Source organism: Vidua chalybeata, chromosome 16 (genome assembly GCF_026979565.1).
Source record: "Vidua chalybeata isolate OUT-0048 chromosome 16, bVidCha1 merged haplotype, whole genome shotgun sequence".
Lineage (NCBI taxonomy): Eukaryota > Metazoa > Chordata > Aves > Passeriformes > Viduidae > Vidua > Vidua chalybeata.
Window position 1 is genome coordinate 13,906,925 of NC_071545.1, and position 15,407 is coordinate 13,922,331.

The following is a 15,407-nucleotide window of genomic DNA, read 5'->3' on the forward strand; positions in this document are numbered from 1 at the left end:
AGCGGCTCTGTGGAAGTGTTTGCACAGGTACAGCCCGGGAAGGGCAGGGGAGCAAACGCCCAAGTTAAACCTGTTCAGGTTCTTCATTTCCATTAAACAACTCCTGTTTCTCTTCAGGGTATCACATTTAAGTATTAAAAGATTATTTGCCTCTAAGAATCTATGACGGAAAGCTAAACCAAATTCCATGTGAACTATTAGCCTTCAAAATAATAAAGTACCAGATTCCTCCCTGCCCCTTGGAGTTGCCACTTTAAGAGCTTTAAATACCTGAATCTGAACAAAAATAGTAAATTTTCAAGTAGATAACAGCATAGATTATTCAGCTGAGTAAAACTTGTACTTTAATCCCAAGAAAGAGCAGCTATTGCTGATACCACTACAGGACACACCTCTGGATCCAAGCACAGCCACACATGGACTAATAATTACATCTCTGATTAAAACAATAGCCAGGCGGTCAGCAAGATGGATTATTACAGAAACAAAGAGCTCAGACACAAATCCCAGAATGGTTTGGGTTGAAAGGACCTCATGGACCATCCCATTCCAAGCCCCTGCTGTGGGCAGGGACATCTTCACTTGCTCAGAGGAAAAGCGTTCCATCCAAAATCCCAAAGCTCATCTCAGACAAGGACCTGCAGCAGCACTTCTCAAGAAGGACACTAAAGATTATTTCTAGTTGGAATTGCTCAGCAGAGCTCTGAGAAGTCACCAGCAGGGTTTGAGCACCTGTGGAGCAGAGGGCACTGCCACACACAGCAGGCAACCAGCAGCCTCGTCAGTCAGCCAAAATCACCTCCTGAAAAGCAACCAGAACAAAGAGATCCCCCCAAAAAAACTAAGGAAACCCCAAATAGAAAAAACCTACAATCTCATTTAAGACAAACTAAGAACCACTCGTTTGTTATCTTTATTTTCCAATAGTACATTTAAACAATTTCTCAGGACTAAGCTCCCGGGCCAGCGTGGCCAGGCGGAGAACATTTCCTAGGTTGTACAGATGGCCTGTGACAACACAAACACGGGGCTGTGCCTGTGCTGTGGCACACACAGGGGAGCTGTGGAGGAGGAGGCAGCTGCAGTTACACCATGGCTCCGCAGAGGTCACGCCCTGGGGCTCCTCAGTGGCACAAAACCAGGAGTGGGGGTTGGTTGGACACAGCTTCCAACCATTCCTTCTTAGAAACATTTCAAAATCTCAGCGTGACTGGCCTAGAGACCCCTCCTGTGGCTATGAACTGCAGCTGCACATCTAATGCTGCCTTCAGAAGCGCATTTTGTGTCTTTGCTAATTAAAATGCATCCAAATCAGAGTCAGATATCAAAGCATGCACTCAGTATTCCCTGGACACATCTTGTGACCATGCAGGGTGGGAAGGAACAGCCATGGGACCTCTGAGAGTCCAAGCTGGGAGCAGCACAGCACACAGTGTTCCTAGATTTCAGCAAAAGTCCTTTCCTGCAGTAAATACAAATTAAAACCAGAAAGCCCAAGTGTTCTCGAAGCCTCTCAGCTGACCACAGCCCAGGCAATTAGTTCCAAGACTTGGAAGGAGCTGCTTCATTAAAATTCTGACTTAATTTCAGCGCTATCTCAAGACATGCAGATGCCAGACCATGTCTGTTTATCAAACTAGGACTTAAAAGCCTTTCCCTGGAGCACTTCTGGTGAATGCTTTATCTACTGATTCTACAGGTGGGACCTGACTTTGAATTTCTAACAGAATTCAGACATTAACAGCACAGACAGAAAAGGAACCTCAGCAGTTCTCTAACTTTAAAAGCATTTGCCCTCTTAAAAATCAGATAGATAATGGAATATATCACTTTAAACTATTACACAGCTATTTTTGCCATCCTTTTGATGTGAGCATGGATTTGCTTTATCTACTTTGGGCAAGAAAAGAGAAAAATCTAGAGCTATTCACCAGCTGCATGGATTAGCTTGCTTCTAATTCCACAGCTGGAAAACCATCCTGCAGATCTCAGCAGGTAAATCCATGCTCACTAATAGGAACTAGGAGTGTAAAAATGGACATTCCTGTTTTTTTTCTGACTCCATGACAGCATCCTGAATACATTCTCCCCTGGCAAGGGAGCCACTGGCAAGGAGAGTTGAGCCAGGCACATTTCTGGATGGGTGGGATTTGGGGTCAGTTGTTTGCAGTCCCTTCTGTGAGTGCCTCATGTGGTTGTAACAACCACCCTGTTTTGGGCTCAAGCCACAGCATCACTAATTACTCATTTAACACTTCCATGGGACCAGAGGGGGAAATGGTGTACGTTCAGCATTAAAATCACTGCAGGATTAATGAGGCTAAAAACCTTCAAAATCATAGATCTCTTCTAGTTACAAGACTTGTGAGTTATGGAAAACCCCAAGATTTTGCTTAAAGATCAGATATAGAAGTTGTCCCAATGGAATTCTCTCAGGCAGGAAGTGATGAGCTACTCACACTATGGACCTCCACTGTGTTCACTACTAAACTGCTATTTTATACTTTTAAAAAACATCCTCCACACCACCAACCACAACCTGGGACACCTCTCTTCACCAGAAGGCAGCACCCTGCTGCCACAGAGGCTCTGCTAGACTTGTGACACCGCTTTTAAGTGAAAACCCCAACGCTTCTCTATCAACACTGGAAGCACAAATGGAATATTTTCAACCTCAGGTGACCTCAATACATAGAAACTTCACACAGCAAGAGCCAGGAATGCTCAGCTCCCACCTGGAAAAAAGCTGGCAGGGCAGCAGGAGCAAGCAGCTCCTGGTCAGGTGTTTCAGTAGGAAGCAGTGGCTGTTGAGCTTCTTGTTTTCTGACTTGATGACAGGTTTATTTCTGCCTGACAGGAAGGTGTTTAAACAGTGAGAATCTTCAGATACACGAGAATGACAGAAAATTAAACAGCCTGGTGATTTAAGGGGTGAAGCACTTCAAAGAATCCAATAACAAAGTTTGAAGTTTAAAATAGGAAATTAAAAACCAGGTACCATTCCAACACATTATATCTGAATAAAATCCTGCATTTTGAGAGCTGTATAGAAATCTATTCATGTTCCATGCAGAAATACTGGTTTCCACCAAAGAAACTATCAGCCTGTTGAATACCTTCATGCCAGTTGCACAGGAACAAACATTTAAATTTCTTTCAATGTAAACAACTTCCTATCTAGAATCCTCCAGTACACCAATGTTTTCCAAATATCCTTTTGTTTAGGTCTAATAAGTTTCATCTAAGAGCAAATAATATTAGCAGATATTTTGCAACAGAAACTTAAAATCATAAACAGCTGTCACGTATGTTTTCCATATATGATTCTTACTTTGTAGCAAACTTCCTTACAAGGACACATTGATATCCTCATCCTTTTGGGAAGAACAGTTCTTATTTCCTCATTTAACAGACAGCACCAGCTACATTGGGCATATGCAAATTCCCTACATTATGATTTGCTTGAACTCCACCCCTCTGCCCCCACCACACATGATAAATCTGCACTTTGAGCCAACTTTAAATACAGAATAATGAACCAATAATTATCTTGTAAGTGAACCAACACTAGTTTGTATTCTTCCCTGAATAACACTTTCTTTTGCAGAAGAGAAGGACTGCTACAGAAACACGGCAACATTCAAACCCTTTAAAACAAAAGGTAGATTATTTAATGCATTAACAATGTTAATCTGAAGATAAATAAATCCACAACAGACTTTCAAGTTTCTTTTGAGATTTCCTTTTTCTTTGCAGAGAATACTTCTGATATTATACAGTACTGAGAGGGTGTTCTTTTATTTTCTTAATGTCCAGGTGAAAAGCAAAGCTCAGTTCTCTCTGCTCTCTTTGTGGAACTCCTCAATGCCCTGTTCCAGGCGTGATTCTTTCATAAGCTTTTACTTGAAAGTGGAGTGGTGAGCAACATTAATTTCAAGAATAACTGGATGGTTTGGTCCCTGAGTCATCTTCTTGAGAGCCCATACTCTGAAAGGGAGAGAGTCAGTTCTGTTCAGAAACAGGTCTGCAGGCTTGAGAATGACAGTTCTTTGAAGTGAACAGGGAGGAAAATAAAGTGCCTATGAAATAACATGCACTTAATTTTCTGGTTGAAATCACTGCAGGATTAATTAGAGAAAAGCACCTTCAAAATTAATAAATTATCTTTATGATGTGCCATGATGTTTATGCACATATTATTAATAATGTATAATAACAACACTGTAAATACTGACATTCAGTACAACATACTCACTGCACTGAATGAATCTCTTGCATACTCTGACAAGACATTAAATCCATTACCTTCTGCACAAACTGAGGGTTCACAGTGATCTCTTGATCCATGGCTTTCAGTCGTTCATCAAGCTCTATACATTTCAGCATCTTAAAAATATGTATGAAATTGATTACTTTGTCCAGCTTGTACCTGATCTTCAACACATTTCACAGCTGTGCCATGTAGAACAAATAACTTTTGCCACCACTAGTTCCACATCAAAATGTTCTCATCCCTCACCTCCCAAACAAAAGTGTCAGACCATTTTTTATTCCCTTCATTTGATCCATGTCTTCCTAATAGCCCTTTTTAAGGTCACTGATAGGCAGTCCCCTGAGGCTCAACCACCTTAACCTACAGGCAGGTTATTGAGAGCCAATGGAAGTGATCCTTCAAGTTTTAAACTCTAAAAACAATCTTTCTAATCCGTTCAAGGATCTTCCCATCACCAACAGCAAGCAGTCAGTATCCTGAAACAGCTCAAGCTGTACAGGACAAAACAGGGAACACACTGAGAGAGAGTATTAATCTAAAACCCATGAAAATACTGTGAAATAGTAATATAGTGATTTAAGTCCTCACTCTCTATATCTAAGTTACTGGCTTCTGCCAGTAGTTACAAGACTAGTAGTTACAGGTGCTTCTGCCAGCACCTCTCTGATTACAGTCTAAGGTTCTTTGGTAAGAATTCCAAAAGCAGTAAAAGATTTACCTCCTGATCAATGTTATGAAGCATAGCTGGATTGTTATATTTTTCAGGATTATCATGGAAACAGACCATACCATCTTTCTGATTAATACTTGCAAAGATTTCACCATCTTCTATCTGAAATGACAGAGGGTTTAATAGAAGTTATCACCAAGAACAGAATTTCAGGTAACTACAAAACACAGAGTCTTTGTGGAATTGCTTGGTTGCTTTTATTTCCCACAGCTTCCCAAAACCACTATTCATGCCTTATCTTACAATCTTTTTAGATTTTTTGAGAACAGTCTCAACACCACAGCAGACTGGCAGCATTTCCTCCACCCTGAAGAAGAGCTGCTCAGACTGTGCACTGCCAACCCAAACACTGATTTTGGGATAGCTTCCCCAAGCCAGAGGTCTTACCATGTGGAGGACGTATTTTTCTGCTTCTTGGGGCCCCGACAGCTGCACTCGACTTGCCATGTCTTGTAATGACAATGTTAAAAACGTCTGAAATTTAGAAAGTTTTGAAGTGTTAAAACTGGATGTTAAGGATTTTCTTGTTGATGCTTCATGGCCTATGTAACCTGACTGTGGAAGTCTGATGGGAAGGAACAAGTGGAACACAGAGTTATTGAAGAGTGAGAGTGAGTCAGTTCTTCCTTCAGACATTAATTTGTTACACTGAGCACATAGGGAGTCATTACTCATTCCTGCAATTTCATTCTACACCAGACAGTCCTGACCATGTCCAACCTCTTTCTCTCACCTTTTTACACAAAAAAAAGTGACACTCCACCCCTTGAATTTCCTTCAAGAGATGCATCTACAAAGCTCCTTATGAGATTTTTTCTACTGCAACAAATATTATTTGAGCTTGCAAAAAAACCTGCTTTCCCCAATCGCCTTTCAGGATTAATCTGATCTCTCAGCTGAAGGGGCAAATCACTTCAGTGCTTCTGTTTTTCCTTTTATTTCAGACATTTCCAAAATCTCTCCTATTCGCTCGCTCCTTTCTAATGAAGTGGCCTGTAAAGTTCAGTTTTCTTATTTTTTGAATAGGGATGAAGGTCACTGTGTTGCAGCGCTCACTTTTTTGATTATCTATGAAAACACCACAGGCAACCACCTCTGACAGACAGACTGAATCACCTTTTAAATAATGCATAAGCAGCCAACTGATTTGTTTTCCTATACAGAGCATTCTGGTCTCCTTTGTTTCAGACACAAATCTCAGTTTAAGTAATTTCTCTGCCATATTACTATGTTATCATTTAGCTCTAAATTGAATATATTTCAGAAATACACACTCACAAAGGAAAACTGTTCACTGTTTCTCTTACCTTGGTTAGCCTCTGAATATTCTTTTTGTAAAGAGATGACAAGCATTGCTTAACCAGCCCCATATTGTTATCTCTTGTGAAAGTTTCACTGTGTTTGTTCACCAGATTTCGAAGCTCCGAGGGTTTATTGGTTGAATAAACTTGTGCTAATTCATGGTAAGCATTGCTAAGAGGCTGCAATTAGAAAAATGAGAACCCTTCTTGAAGAACACAGTGTTCACCCAGCCTCACAAAACCTATTCAGTGCTCCGACATTAGAAGCCATGCAGGCATTGAAGAAAATTTAAGTAGCTTGGGCATTTCTCATAAAAAAGACAGGGTGTCTATACATGGCTTTATGGCAATGACAGACCCTCACACACTAAAATCTGTATTACTGCAGTGCAACATTTATTAAACATCATTCCAGGACCTCTATGTGACAGTTTTAATTACAGCAGTGTGAAAAAACTCTCTCAGCTGACCAGCTGAGGTAAGTATTGCCCTAAGACATCCATCCTTGACCACTTCAGGTCACAGCATCAACAGCAGAGACTCAGAGGGTGAAACCAGTTCACCTAAACTACCTTAAAATGTTATCAGCTTTTTTATTAGTCTCTGAAGTTAGAAGAATTTTGGAACTCTCTAGAATTTTGGTCACAAACCAACAAACTCGGTGTTAAATAAGAACTAACTTTAGAAGTGTGTTACTTAGGATCAGAACTCTCTCAGGAGCAGTTTTGTCTCCCACCCTACACCTCTTAATCTGAATGCTTACAGACTCCAAACTCACAGTTTTTTTCAGAAGCTTTTATTCTTTAAAAAGCTGGGATTTGGGAATAAACTGTTTAGCATTTTGTGCTTCAATCAGATGAAGTTACAGGTCAAATCTTTTCATAATGACACTGCAGCTTGAAAGTCAATTGAAATCTGAGTATTTTTAAAATTTTAACATAAAAAGCTATAAAGGAATGTGCAGTATCAGTGAAAAGAATACTGATTAGTACTATTCAACACTGAAGTTTTCCCAGATTTTAAAAACCTGTATCAGGATTTTAAAAACCTGATTAACATAATACAATCATAGAATGGTTTGGGTTGAAGGAACCTTCAAGTTCATCTTACTCCAAACCCCTGCCACGGACAGGGACACTTTCCACTGTTACACATTTACAAATTCAGATTTGTTGATCTTTTATTTAGATGCATTTGCAATACTTACCTTAATGAATCTACCAACTATCTGGGAAGTGTATTTTGGTAGCTGCTGAACTTTACCAAGCAGTATCAAAGAAACTAGGATATACTTTTTATATGATTCCAACATAATATGACTGACTGCCATGGCTGGAGTAGTTATTGCCTAAGCAAAAGAGAAAGAAGTGGAACAGAAATTTAGTCTGCTTATTGGTAGATCCTGGTAGTTACTGCATGAATAAAAAACTCAATTTCAAGCTGCATGTAGAAAGGATACAGTGACATATGAAATTCTCCTTTGAGTGCTGAAGCTTAACTAACTTCTGTCAAAATTAATTATCCAGATATTCACGAAAGAAAGGAAGTTTTATACAAGCTACTCAAAACATATCACATTACAGTGGTGCCTGTCTTAAAATAGATCTGCTCAGATAGAATCAAAACTTCCTTCTTTGGAATATAGCTAAAGTTGTACCAGAAATCACCTGTAGCTACCCGTGAACCTGGATTTACACAGACCTTCAAAGAGGTTTTATAAAGCTATTACATTGTCAGAGGTCTGCAGAATAGGGAAAAAGGATTTTAGTTCACTATGATACTGGAACTACTCAAGAGCTGACCTTCATTTACAAAAAAGAAAAATGCTGCACCAATTTGTTTTGCACGTTTCACAGCATTCCCCTCATACACAAGATTTTCCTAATTTTACTATTTTTATTTCCTGCCCAGATAAAGCAAAACCAGCAAATAATATAACAGCATTGAAGAAATATAAGTCCTCTCATAAAAGTAGCAAAAGCCTTATTTTTTAAGGACAATTTTTAAAGGACATGCAACCGTGTGTCAGCCCATGACCTGTTTCTGTGCTGCAGTTTCAAGCAGGCAGCTGAAAAATATTTATATTGAGATAAATTTAACATCACTCTTTGAGCTGCACAGCTTTATGGTGCAACAAGGCTGTGAGAGACTTTCTTAAAGGAAAGACAGCCTGCTTGTGCCAGTTCAAAGGTGCTGTGCTTTCTCAGCACTATTACACATCTGCTTCTGCCTTTCCAGACATCACACTTCAGACTTATGGTTTCATTTCAAGTTACCTGTTCATAAAAGTAGAGTGCTCTTTCAAAGTTCTTTAGCCCAGTGTATATCATCCCACCATAGTAGTAGTAACATAAAAAGTGCTTCGCATCATATGCCCCATTCTCTTTACAAATATCCATCATGTCCACATCTAGATACGGGAGGGCAGGTTTAAAGCATTTTGCTAACAAACAGAGCTACAAGAAAATAAATCAAGTTTTCATAAATTAGCCATTTCCATTCAAGTTTCCATGAGAAGGAATTGAAACTAAATTAGTTAGTACTACTGCATAAATATCACTCTCCCACGAATGAAAAAACAGAGCATGTCAGTAGTGGAATAACACAAGTTGAAAATCTTTAACACAGATATGAACTGTTATAAAATTATCTGACTCCTAAAGAAATTAAACTCTGACAAAGCTGTTTGAAACTCCAGGACTGCCAGACTACTGTGCTGGCAGCACTAAATATTGCTCTGAACATTCCTGTCCAACCCTAAATCCCAGGAGCCAAGAATGAGACAGAAATACAAATCCAGGCCAAAGACACCAAGACAAACATGTCTTTTGTCAGACTTGAGCAGACAGTAGCTGGATATTACACTGATACCACCCAAGGTAAGTTCAGTGTGACTTTCAGACCAGAGAGGACTTTCTGAAGTCATCAACAAAATCAAAGATCTGAGGACATGCACTGAACATTTAAAATTAATAATTAATCTGTGTATCAGATTTGGATTTTATTTCATTACATCATATTATTTAATACTGGTAAAAAACCAAACATAACAAAGATCCAGTTGAAAATCCATTCTTACACTGCTATGTGTGAACATACATTTCCTTGAAGTTTTATAGGTATTTTATAAGCTTTTATTCTCACAAAAAGCCCTTGTGATCCCCTTACCTGGCAGAGATCTGCGTGTATTGAGGTCAGCTGGTTTGTGTTCATCTGCATCTTGTCTATGGCTTGTCTGAGAATGCTAATTCCTCGCAGGGGCTGTCAGAAATTACATCTCTTTCAGATAATTTCTCATAGATGGCAGCACATTGGATCTTATGTTGACACTTACAAATGAAAAATAACACTAATTGACAGGTTCCATTAAGTAATAGTTAACTTGAGGTTCCCTTTTTGCAGGATATTGCAGTCTCTTGGAAAATAAAATTAACCTTGGCTATCCAATTTCTCCTGATAAAGTCCTCAGTTCTGCTCCACAAAGCCAATCTAACCAGGAAATAGTAATCTGTATCAATAAAAAACCTTCCTTGAGTCCATCCAAACTCCCAACAAATACTAAAGACAAGGTTCTCACTTCACTCCACTTAGAAGTAGAGATCAATCTGGTCTCAGGCTAGACTTCACCAAAGTGGCCTGGAAAAGTCAGGATTTTAGCAACAAAACCACTGGTCAAGTATTTGTTAATCAAGTTTCCTGCATATTTTAAGGCATTTCATTAAGAACATTATGTAACACCAGTGAGAGTAACACTGAAACTAAAATCACTGACTCAGCAGTGCTAATAACCCTTGCAGCTCCCTCCTCTACTCATGCATTGTCTGAAGAACATTCTTGGTACTAGAGATCTCCTATTTCGTGTGGGAGAACATGTTTTTAGGTGACTTTTCTCCCCCAAAAATTATCTTCCTTAGGTTTTCCTTAGAGAAATCTTAGAGGTTTGATTTTGGTTCATTACCTTTCAGTAAACTTAACAATTAAAGAGCTGTATAAAAACACTTGATGTGAAGTTAGTGGCAAATCTTTATGGAGTAAGAGGCTGGTAACACCCCCTTTAAGCCTTGGGTATGGAGTAACCCATTTGTACTAGATGGTTCTTGCTCACCTGTTTTCTCTCCACAAGGGCATTTGTTAACTGGTGGCACAGGCCAGCAACTAGACACAGTAAAAAACAAACAAAAGAAACACCTCAGTGAAAAAAATCAGTATTAACAAACTATCCAAAAATATATCAAGCCTGAAATGAGGCTTAACTTACAAGTGTCTGTTGCATATCTAATGTGTTCTCCATTGCAAGTGCTGATAAAAAGCTGCACCTGTGAGAATAACGTTTCGAAGTCAGGGATGCTGGGCATAGAAAACTTCACAAACCTGAAAAAAAAGAAACAAACAGTTTAGCATTTATTGCTTGGAGGTTCGTAACAAAAGATTAATTTTCGTTGCTAAGTCTCTGCATGTAGGTTCTTGCAAACAAATCCTAAGTGCTTATGAGACATGGCATAGGATTTCCCCAGTAGCTGCACAACAACATCTGAAAACACCTTTTAATGCAAAACATAATTATCAATTTAGTGCAAACTACAATGGCAAAGATAATTTTCAGTATTATCAGCATTTTGTTTTGAAAGAGTAGTAGAACAAGTGCTAGAATTCTGATCTTTCCCTTAAAAGAGAATTTTAAAATAGCAGTGAAACATGCAGATAGTTCACTTGACGTCAGATACAGCCAGTTGGAACTAAATATCTTCACCTTAGTTCAGCATCCCCAAGGCAACTCAATTTTATCTTAAACTCCAGACAGCAGCAGGAGTCTCAGTGCTGTCTACAGAAAAATGCCCAAGACCCATGATAAAAGCCTGTTTCTGACTGGAATAAAACATCTTGCTCCATGCTTACAGTTCAGTGAAAATATGCCCTGAAAATAAAAGTTTTAAAAGCTCCTTCTATGTATTTTTTTCTGAACACATATAGAAAAACACTTATCATGGAATCCCAGAATGGTTTGGGTTGGAAGGGACCACAGATTCCATCCAGTTCCAATCCTTGTCATGGGCAGGGACACCTTCCACTATCCCAGGTTGCTCCAAGCTCTGTCCAAGCTGGCCTTGGACACTCCCAGGGATGGGGCAGCCACAGCTTCTCCAGGCAACTTGTGCCAGTGCCAGAACAAAAAGCTTTGCTTGACTGACAGTTCAGCTCATTGCCTGAAGTTCTAGTATTTACTTAAAAGCAAGCAACACTTACAAGACAGCAAGAACACCTAGTGAGTGTTCCTGCACATCCAGGGCACCAAGCACTGTATCCAGATGGGAAAGATTTTTTGCTAGCAGCTCTCCACTTTTATTGATCAGTTCACAAAGCTGGGTCATTTGCCCTGAAAAATAAAAAGCATTGTTGTCAAAGCCTAATTAGAGTACATTTACCCATTCCCACATCTCCCCTCATGTAACAGCAGGAAATAATAGTATCACCCCAAGTTTTAATTTTCTTTAATAAAACAGGCATTAATTTTCTGCCCACCACATTTTTTTTAATATAAAACAAATACCAGAGCTTGTTCCTTGCTGGTCCTCAAGCACTACCCAACTTTCAGGTCTGCTCATAAGCATTTTTTTGAAGTAGACATTAAAGTTACAATTAAATACCTACAACAAAAGTATTTAAAAACCTGTCCTTAAATTTACTTCGTACAATTAAAACTACAATGTTATTCTATATGCTGTGTGCTATACACACAGCATGAAAAGTGACTACTTTGAATGAGGAAGGTATGGCAAGCCCCAAAACCCCTATAAAAGAAAGCAGATCCATTCCCATGAGCTGCTTTCAAACTCTTCCTCTCCAGCAATTAACTGAATGAATTAAAACTACGTCCTTCTGAAACAGAGTATTGTTTCAATGTTCAATCCTTGCAGATTAGAGAGAAAAAACAGAGGTTCTCTCACCCTTAACAAGTCTCCATAAAATGAGGAATAGTTCCTCCATTCAGAGAGATTTACACTACCCTCAGTGTAGTGGTCTTTTCTTTGAGAATGGAAAAGCAGGGAAATTCTAGCAATGAAATGTTCATTTTGAAGTGACAGAGGGATCAAAATTCCAAATGGGAGACCAGAGCCCAGAAACTCGCCTCCATATGGGGAACCATTCTCCTCCATATGGAATTAAGAAAAGGCACAAGCATGGGAAGGAATGGGGCTTGTAAAACTCTCTGTGCTTTGATCATGGTGCTCAGGCACTGCAAAACCCTCATTCTGGTGTCCTCCCTATTCCAGAAATCCACCCCTTCTACAAAACAAAACAAAATAAACCCCAAACAGACTCTGAGCAAACTGGTCTAGTGGAGTGTGCCCCTGTCCATGGCAAGGGTTGGAAAGAGATGGCCCTTAAGGTTTCTTCCAACCCAAACCATTCTGGGATTCTGTGATCTATCTCTCTACCCACACACATGTACGAACAATTTACATCTAAGCAGAAATTCCAGTACCAGGCCCAGCTAAATGTCCCTTCCCAGGTGGCCAAATGCCAGCCAGGAACCAGCCCAAGTACACACACATTGCTCCTGAGTGCTCTCATGTCCAGCTGCTGGCTCTGGATTTACTTTCACAGAATCCCAGAAGGGTCTGGGTTGGAAGGAACTTCAAAGATCATCTCATTCCATCCTCTGCCATGGCAGGGACACCTCCCACTGTCCCAGGTTGCTGCAAGCTCTGTCCAAGCTGGCCTTGGACACTTCCAGGGATCCAGGGGCTGCCACAGCTTCTCTGGCAATTCTGTGCCAGGGCCTGCCCACCCTCACAGGGAAGAATTCTTTCCTAATATTCAATCTAACCCTACTCTCTGATTATTATGAAGCCATTCCCCCTTTCCTATCCCTCCAAGCCCTAATAAATAAGTCTCTCCTCATCTTTCCTGTTGCTCCCTCCAGATCCTGGAAGGCCACAATTAGGCCACCCCAGAGGCTTCTCTTTTTTCCAGGCTGAACAATCCAGATTCTCACAGCCTTTCCTCAAAGCTCCATCCCTCCAATCATCTCGGTGGCCTCATCTGGACTTGCTCCAACAAGTCCATGCCCTTACTGTGCTGGGAGGGACTTTCTCACAGGGAACATCTCCCTGGCTCACCCCTAATTGGGGAACTTCCATAAAGCCAACCAGTCTCCCCTTGAGCCTTCTGCATCCCCAAAACTCTGTGACAGAAAGTTCTCCAGCTCAACTGCAGGAGTACAAAGATCCATCTTCCATCTCGGTTTGTACCCACACCCTGCAGGAATAAATTGTCTCTAAAGCAGAAATACTTTGTATTTATTATGTGAAAGCGGAGTAGGAGAAAGCTGGAGCTCAACCCAAGAACTGCAAGAGATAAAACCTGGGGCCATGGTGGGAAACATCAATTTTTGATCAGCTTCTGGGAGGAAACATCCTAGGCAGAGACGAGTCAGAACACATTTCACAGAGCATCAACACACAGGGGAAGTTCAAGAACCAGGAAACGCTGCGCCCACACAGAGTAAAATTAGGAGTTTGGCAGTAACACTGAGGAATTCCAACTGTGATTATTAAAACCCTTTGTGGACACGTGGGAAGTCTCAGATCTGTCACACAGTTCCGTGGTGGGGCGGCACTCTCTGTCCATGCTCTGCTTGCAAACGTAGAGCACGGACACTTAGACAATTCAGAAATATATTTTAAACCACACTTATCACAACCTGCCCGCTCAATACGGAGGTGACAGGCTGGGCCGCACGATCCCATTTAAAGCCCAAGCGATGCTCGCTCCTCCCCCTGTTTTAAAGGCTCAGATTTTGGCAGGATCACCGGTGCGGGCTCCGCTACCGAAACCACCCCCTGGGAGAGCTCCGTGAGAGCACCGCCGGCCCCTCGTGCCCTGCCACACCGCCAGCATCCTTTCGGGGCTGTCCCGAACTAACCCCGGCACGGCCCCCGCCGCCCCGGGGGTGCAGCAGCCCGGACCCGCGCCTGAGGCAGCGCCGTGCGAGCGGGCAGGCCCCGGCCCGCCGCGCCGCCACCCGCGCGGTCTGACGAGCTCCTCGGGTCTCCGCCGTCCTCCCTCGGCCCCGCGGGCCCGCCCCGTCCTCCCGGTGCCCCCGGCCGGCCCCGTCCCCCTCACCCTGGGCCGAGAGCTGCCGGACGCTGTTGACGAACTGCTCCAGGGCCGACGCCATCTTGGCGGCTCGCGCCGCGGCCGCGCGCGCGCTGAGGGGCGGGGCGGGGCGGGGGGAGCGGCGCGCGCCGGGGAGCCGCCGCCCGCCGCCCGCCAATGAGGGGCCGCGGCGGGGGCCGCGCGCCGCCCGCCGCCCGCGCGCCGCTTCCGCCGCCTCTCGCGAGAAGCGCGGTCGCCATGGCAACCGCCGGGCCCGCGTCAGGCGCGCGGGAGGGGCCGTGACTCAGCAGCGCCGGAGGAGGAGGAGGGGGGGGAGCGGTGGTGACGTCATGTCCCGTCAGCACTCGGCGACACGAGGCCTGTCGCGACAGCGGCCCCGTGTGATAAGGGACCCCCCCTGCGCCGCGGGGCGCACAGCGACACCGCGCCCTCCCCGACACGGGTCCCTCCCGCCGCCCGCGGGCCGGGAGGTGAAGCCCACCCGAATGGCGGCGCTGCACCAGCAGAGGTTTCACCCCTTTTGTCCCCCCTGACGGGGCCTCGCTGTGGTGGTGGCGGGCTGATGGCGTGGAGTGCTCGCTCTGGTGTCGGGGAATGAACACATGGATCTGTGTTTTCCGTCCCTCGGGAGCTGCAGCAGCGTGTCCCGGAGCTGTTGCAGGCAGGGAATGTGTTCAGGATCCATGAATATAGTGGAAGTGGAGATCACAGAATCGTAAAATATCCAGAGCTGGAAGGGACCCACAGGGATCATCCAGTCCAGCTCCTGGCCCTGCACAGGACAAGCCCGAAATCCCACCCTGTGCCTGAGAGCTCCAAATGCTCCCTGAACTCTTGTCAGGCTCGGTGCCCTGACCACTGCCCTGGGGAGCCGTAAATTTCCATGTATTCCCTCCCTGCTTAGTCAGGAACACCCAGCTGTGTTGAAATCCCATTCCTTGCAGGAAGCAAAACGCCTGCGGTGCAAGTGAAAGCAAAACAC

At 42.9% G+C, this 15,407-nt stretch overlaps 1 protein-coding gene across 5 annotated transcripts; it reads right to left on the reverse strand.

Moving 5' to 3' along the window:
• Window positions 1-878: 878 nt before the first annotated feature.
• Window positions 879-14,534, reverse strand: COPS3 (COP9 signalosome subunit 3). Of its 5 annotated transcripts, XM_053957413.1 has the most exons (12): window positions 14,432-14,534; window positions 11,549-11,678; window positions 10,563-10,675; window positions 10,410-10,459; window positions 9,473-9,565; window positions 8,581-8,760; window positions 7,512-7,652; window positions 6,311-6,484; window positions 5,391-5,477; window positions 4,992-5,105; window positions 4,306-4,386; window positions 879-3,987 (listed from the first exon to the last, which is right to left on the reverse strand). In XM_053957413.1, the coding sequence occupies exons 1-12, from the start codon at window positions 14,484-14,486 to the stop codon at window positions 3,934-3,936; spliced, it is 1,272 nt and encodes a 423-aa protein (XP_053813388.1). In that variant the 5' UTR covers window positions 14,487-14,534; the 3' UTR covers window positions 879-3,933. The 5 variants fall into 5 exon arrangements, with proteins under 5 accessions (XP_053813388.1, XP_053813393.1, XP_053813389.1 ...); XM_053957418.1 differs by lacking the exon at window positions 8,581-8,760; XM_053957414.1 differs by lacking the exon at window positions 7,512-7,652.
• Window positions 14,535-15,407: the final 873 nt, after the last annotated feature.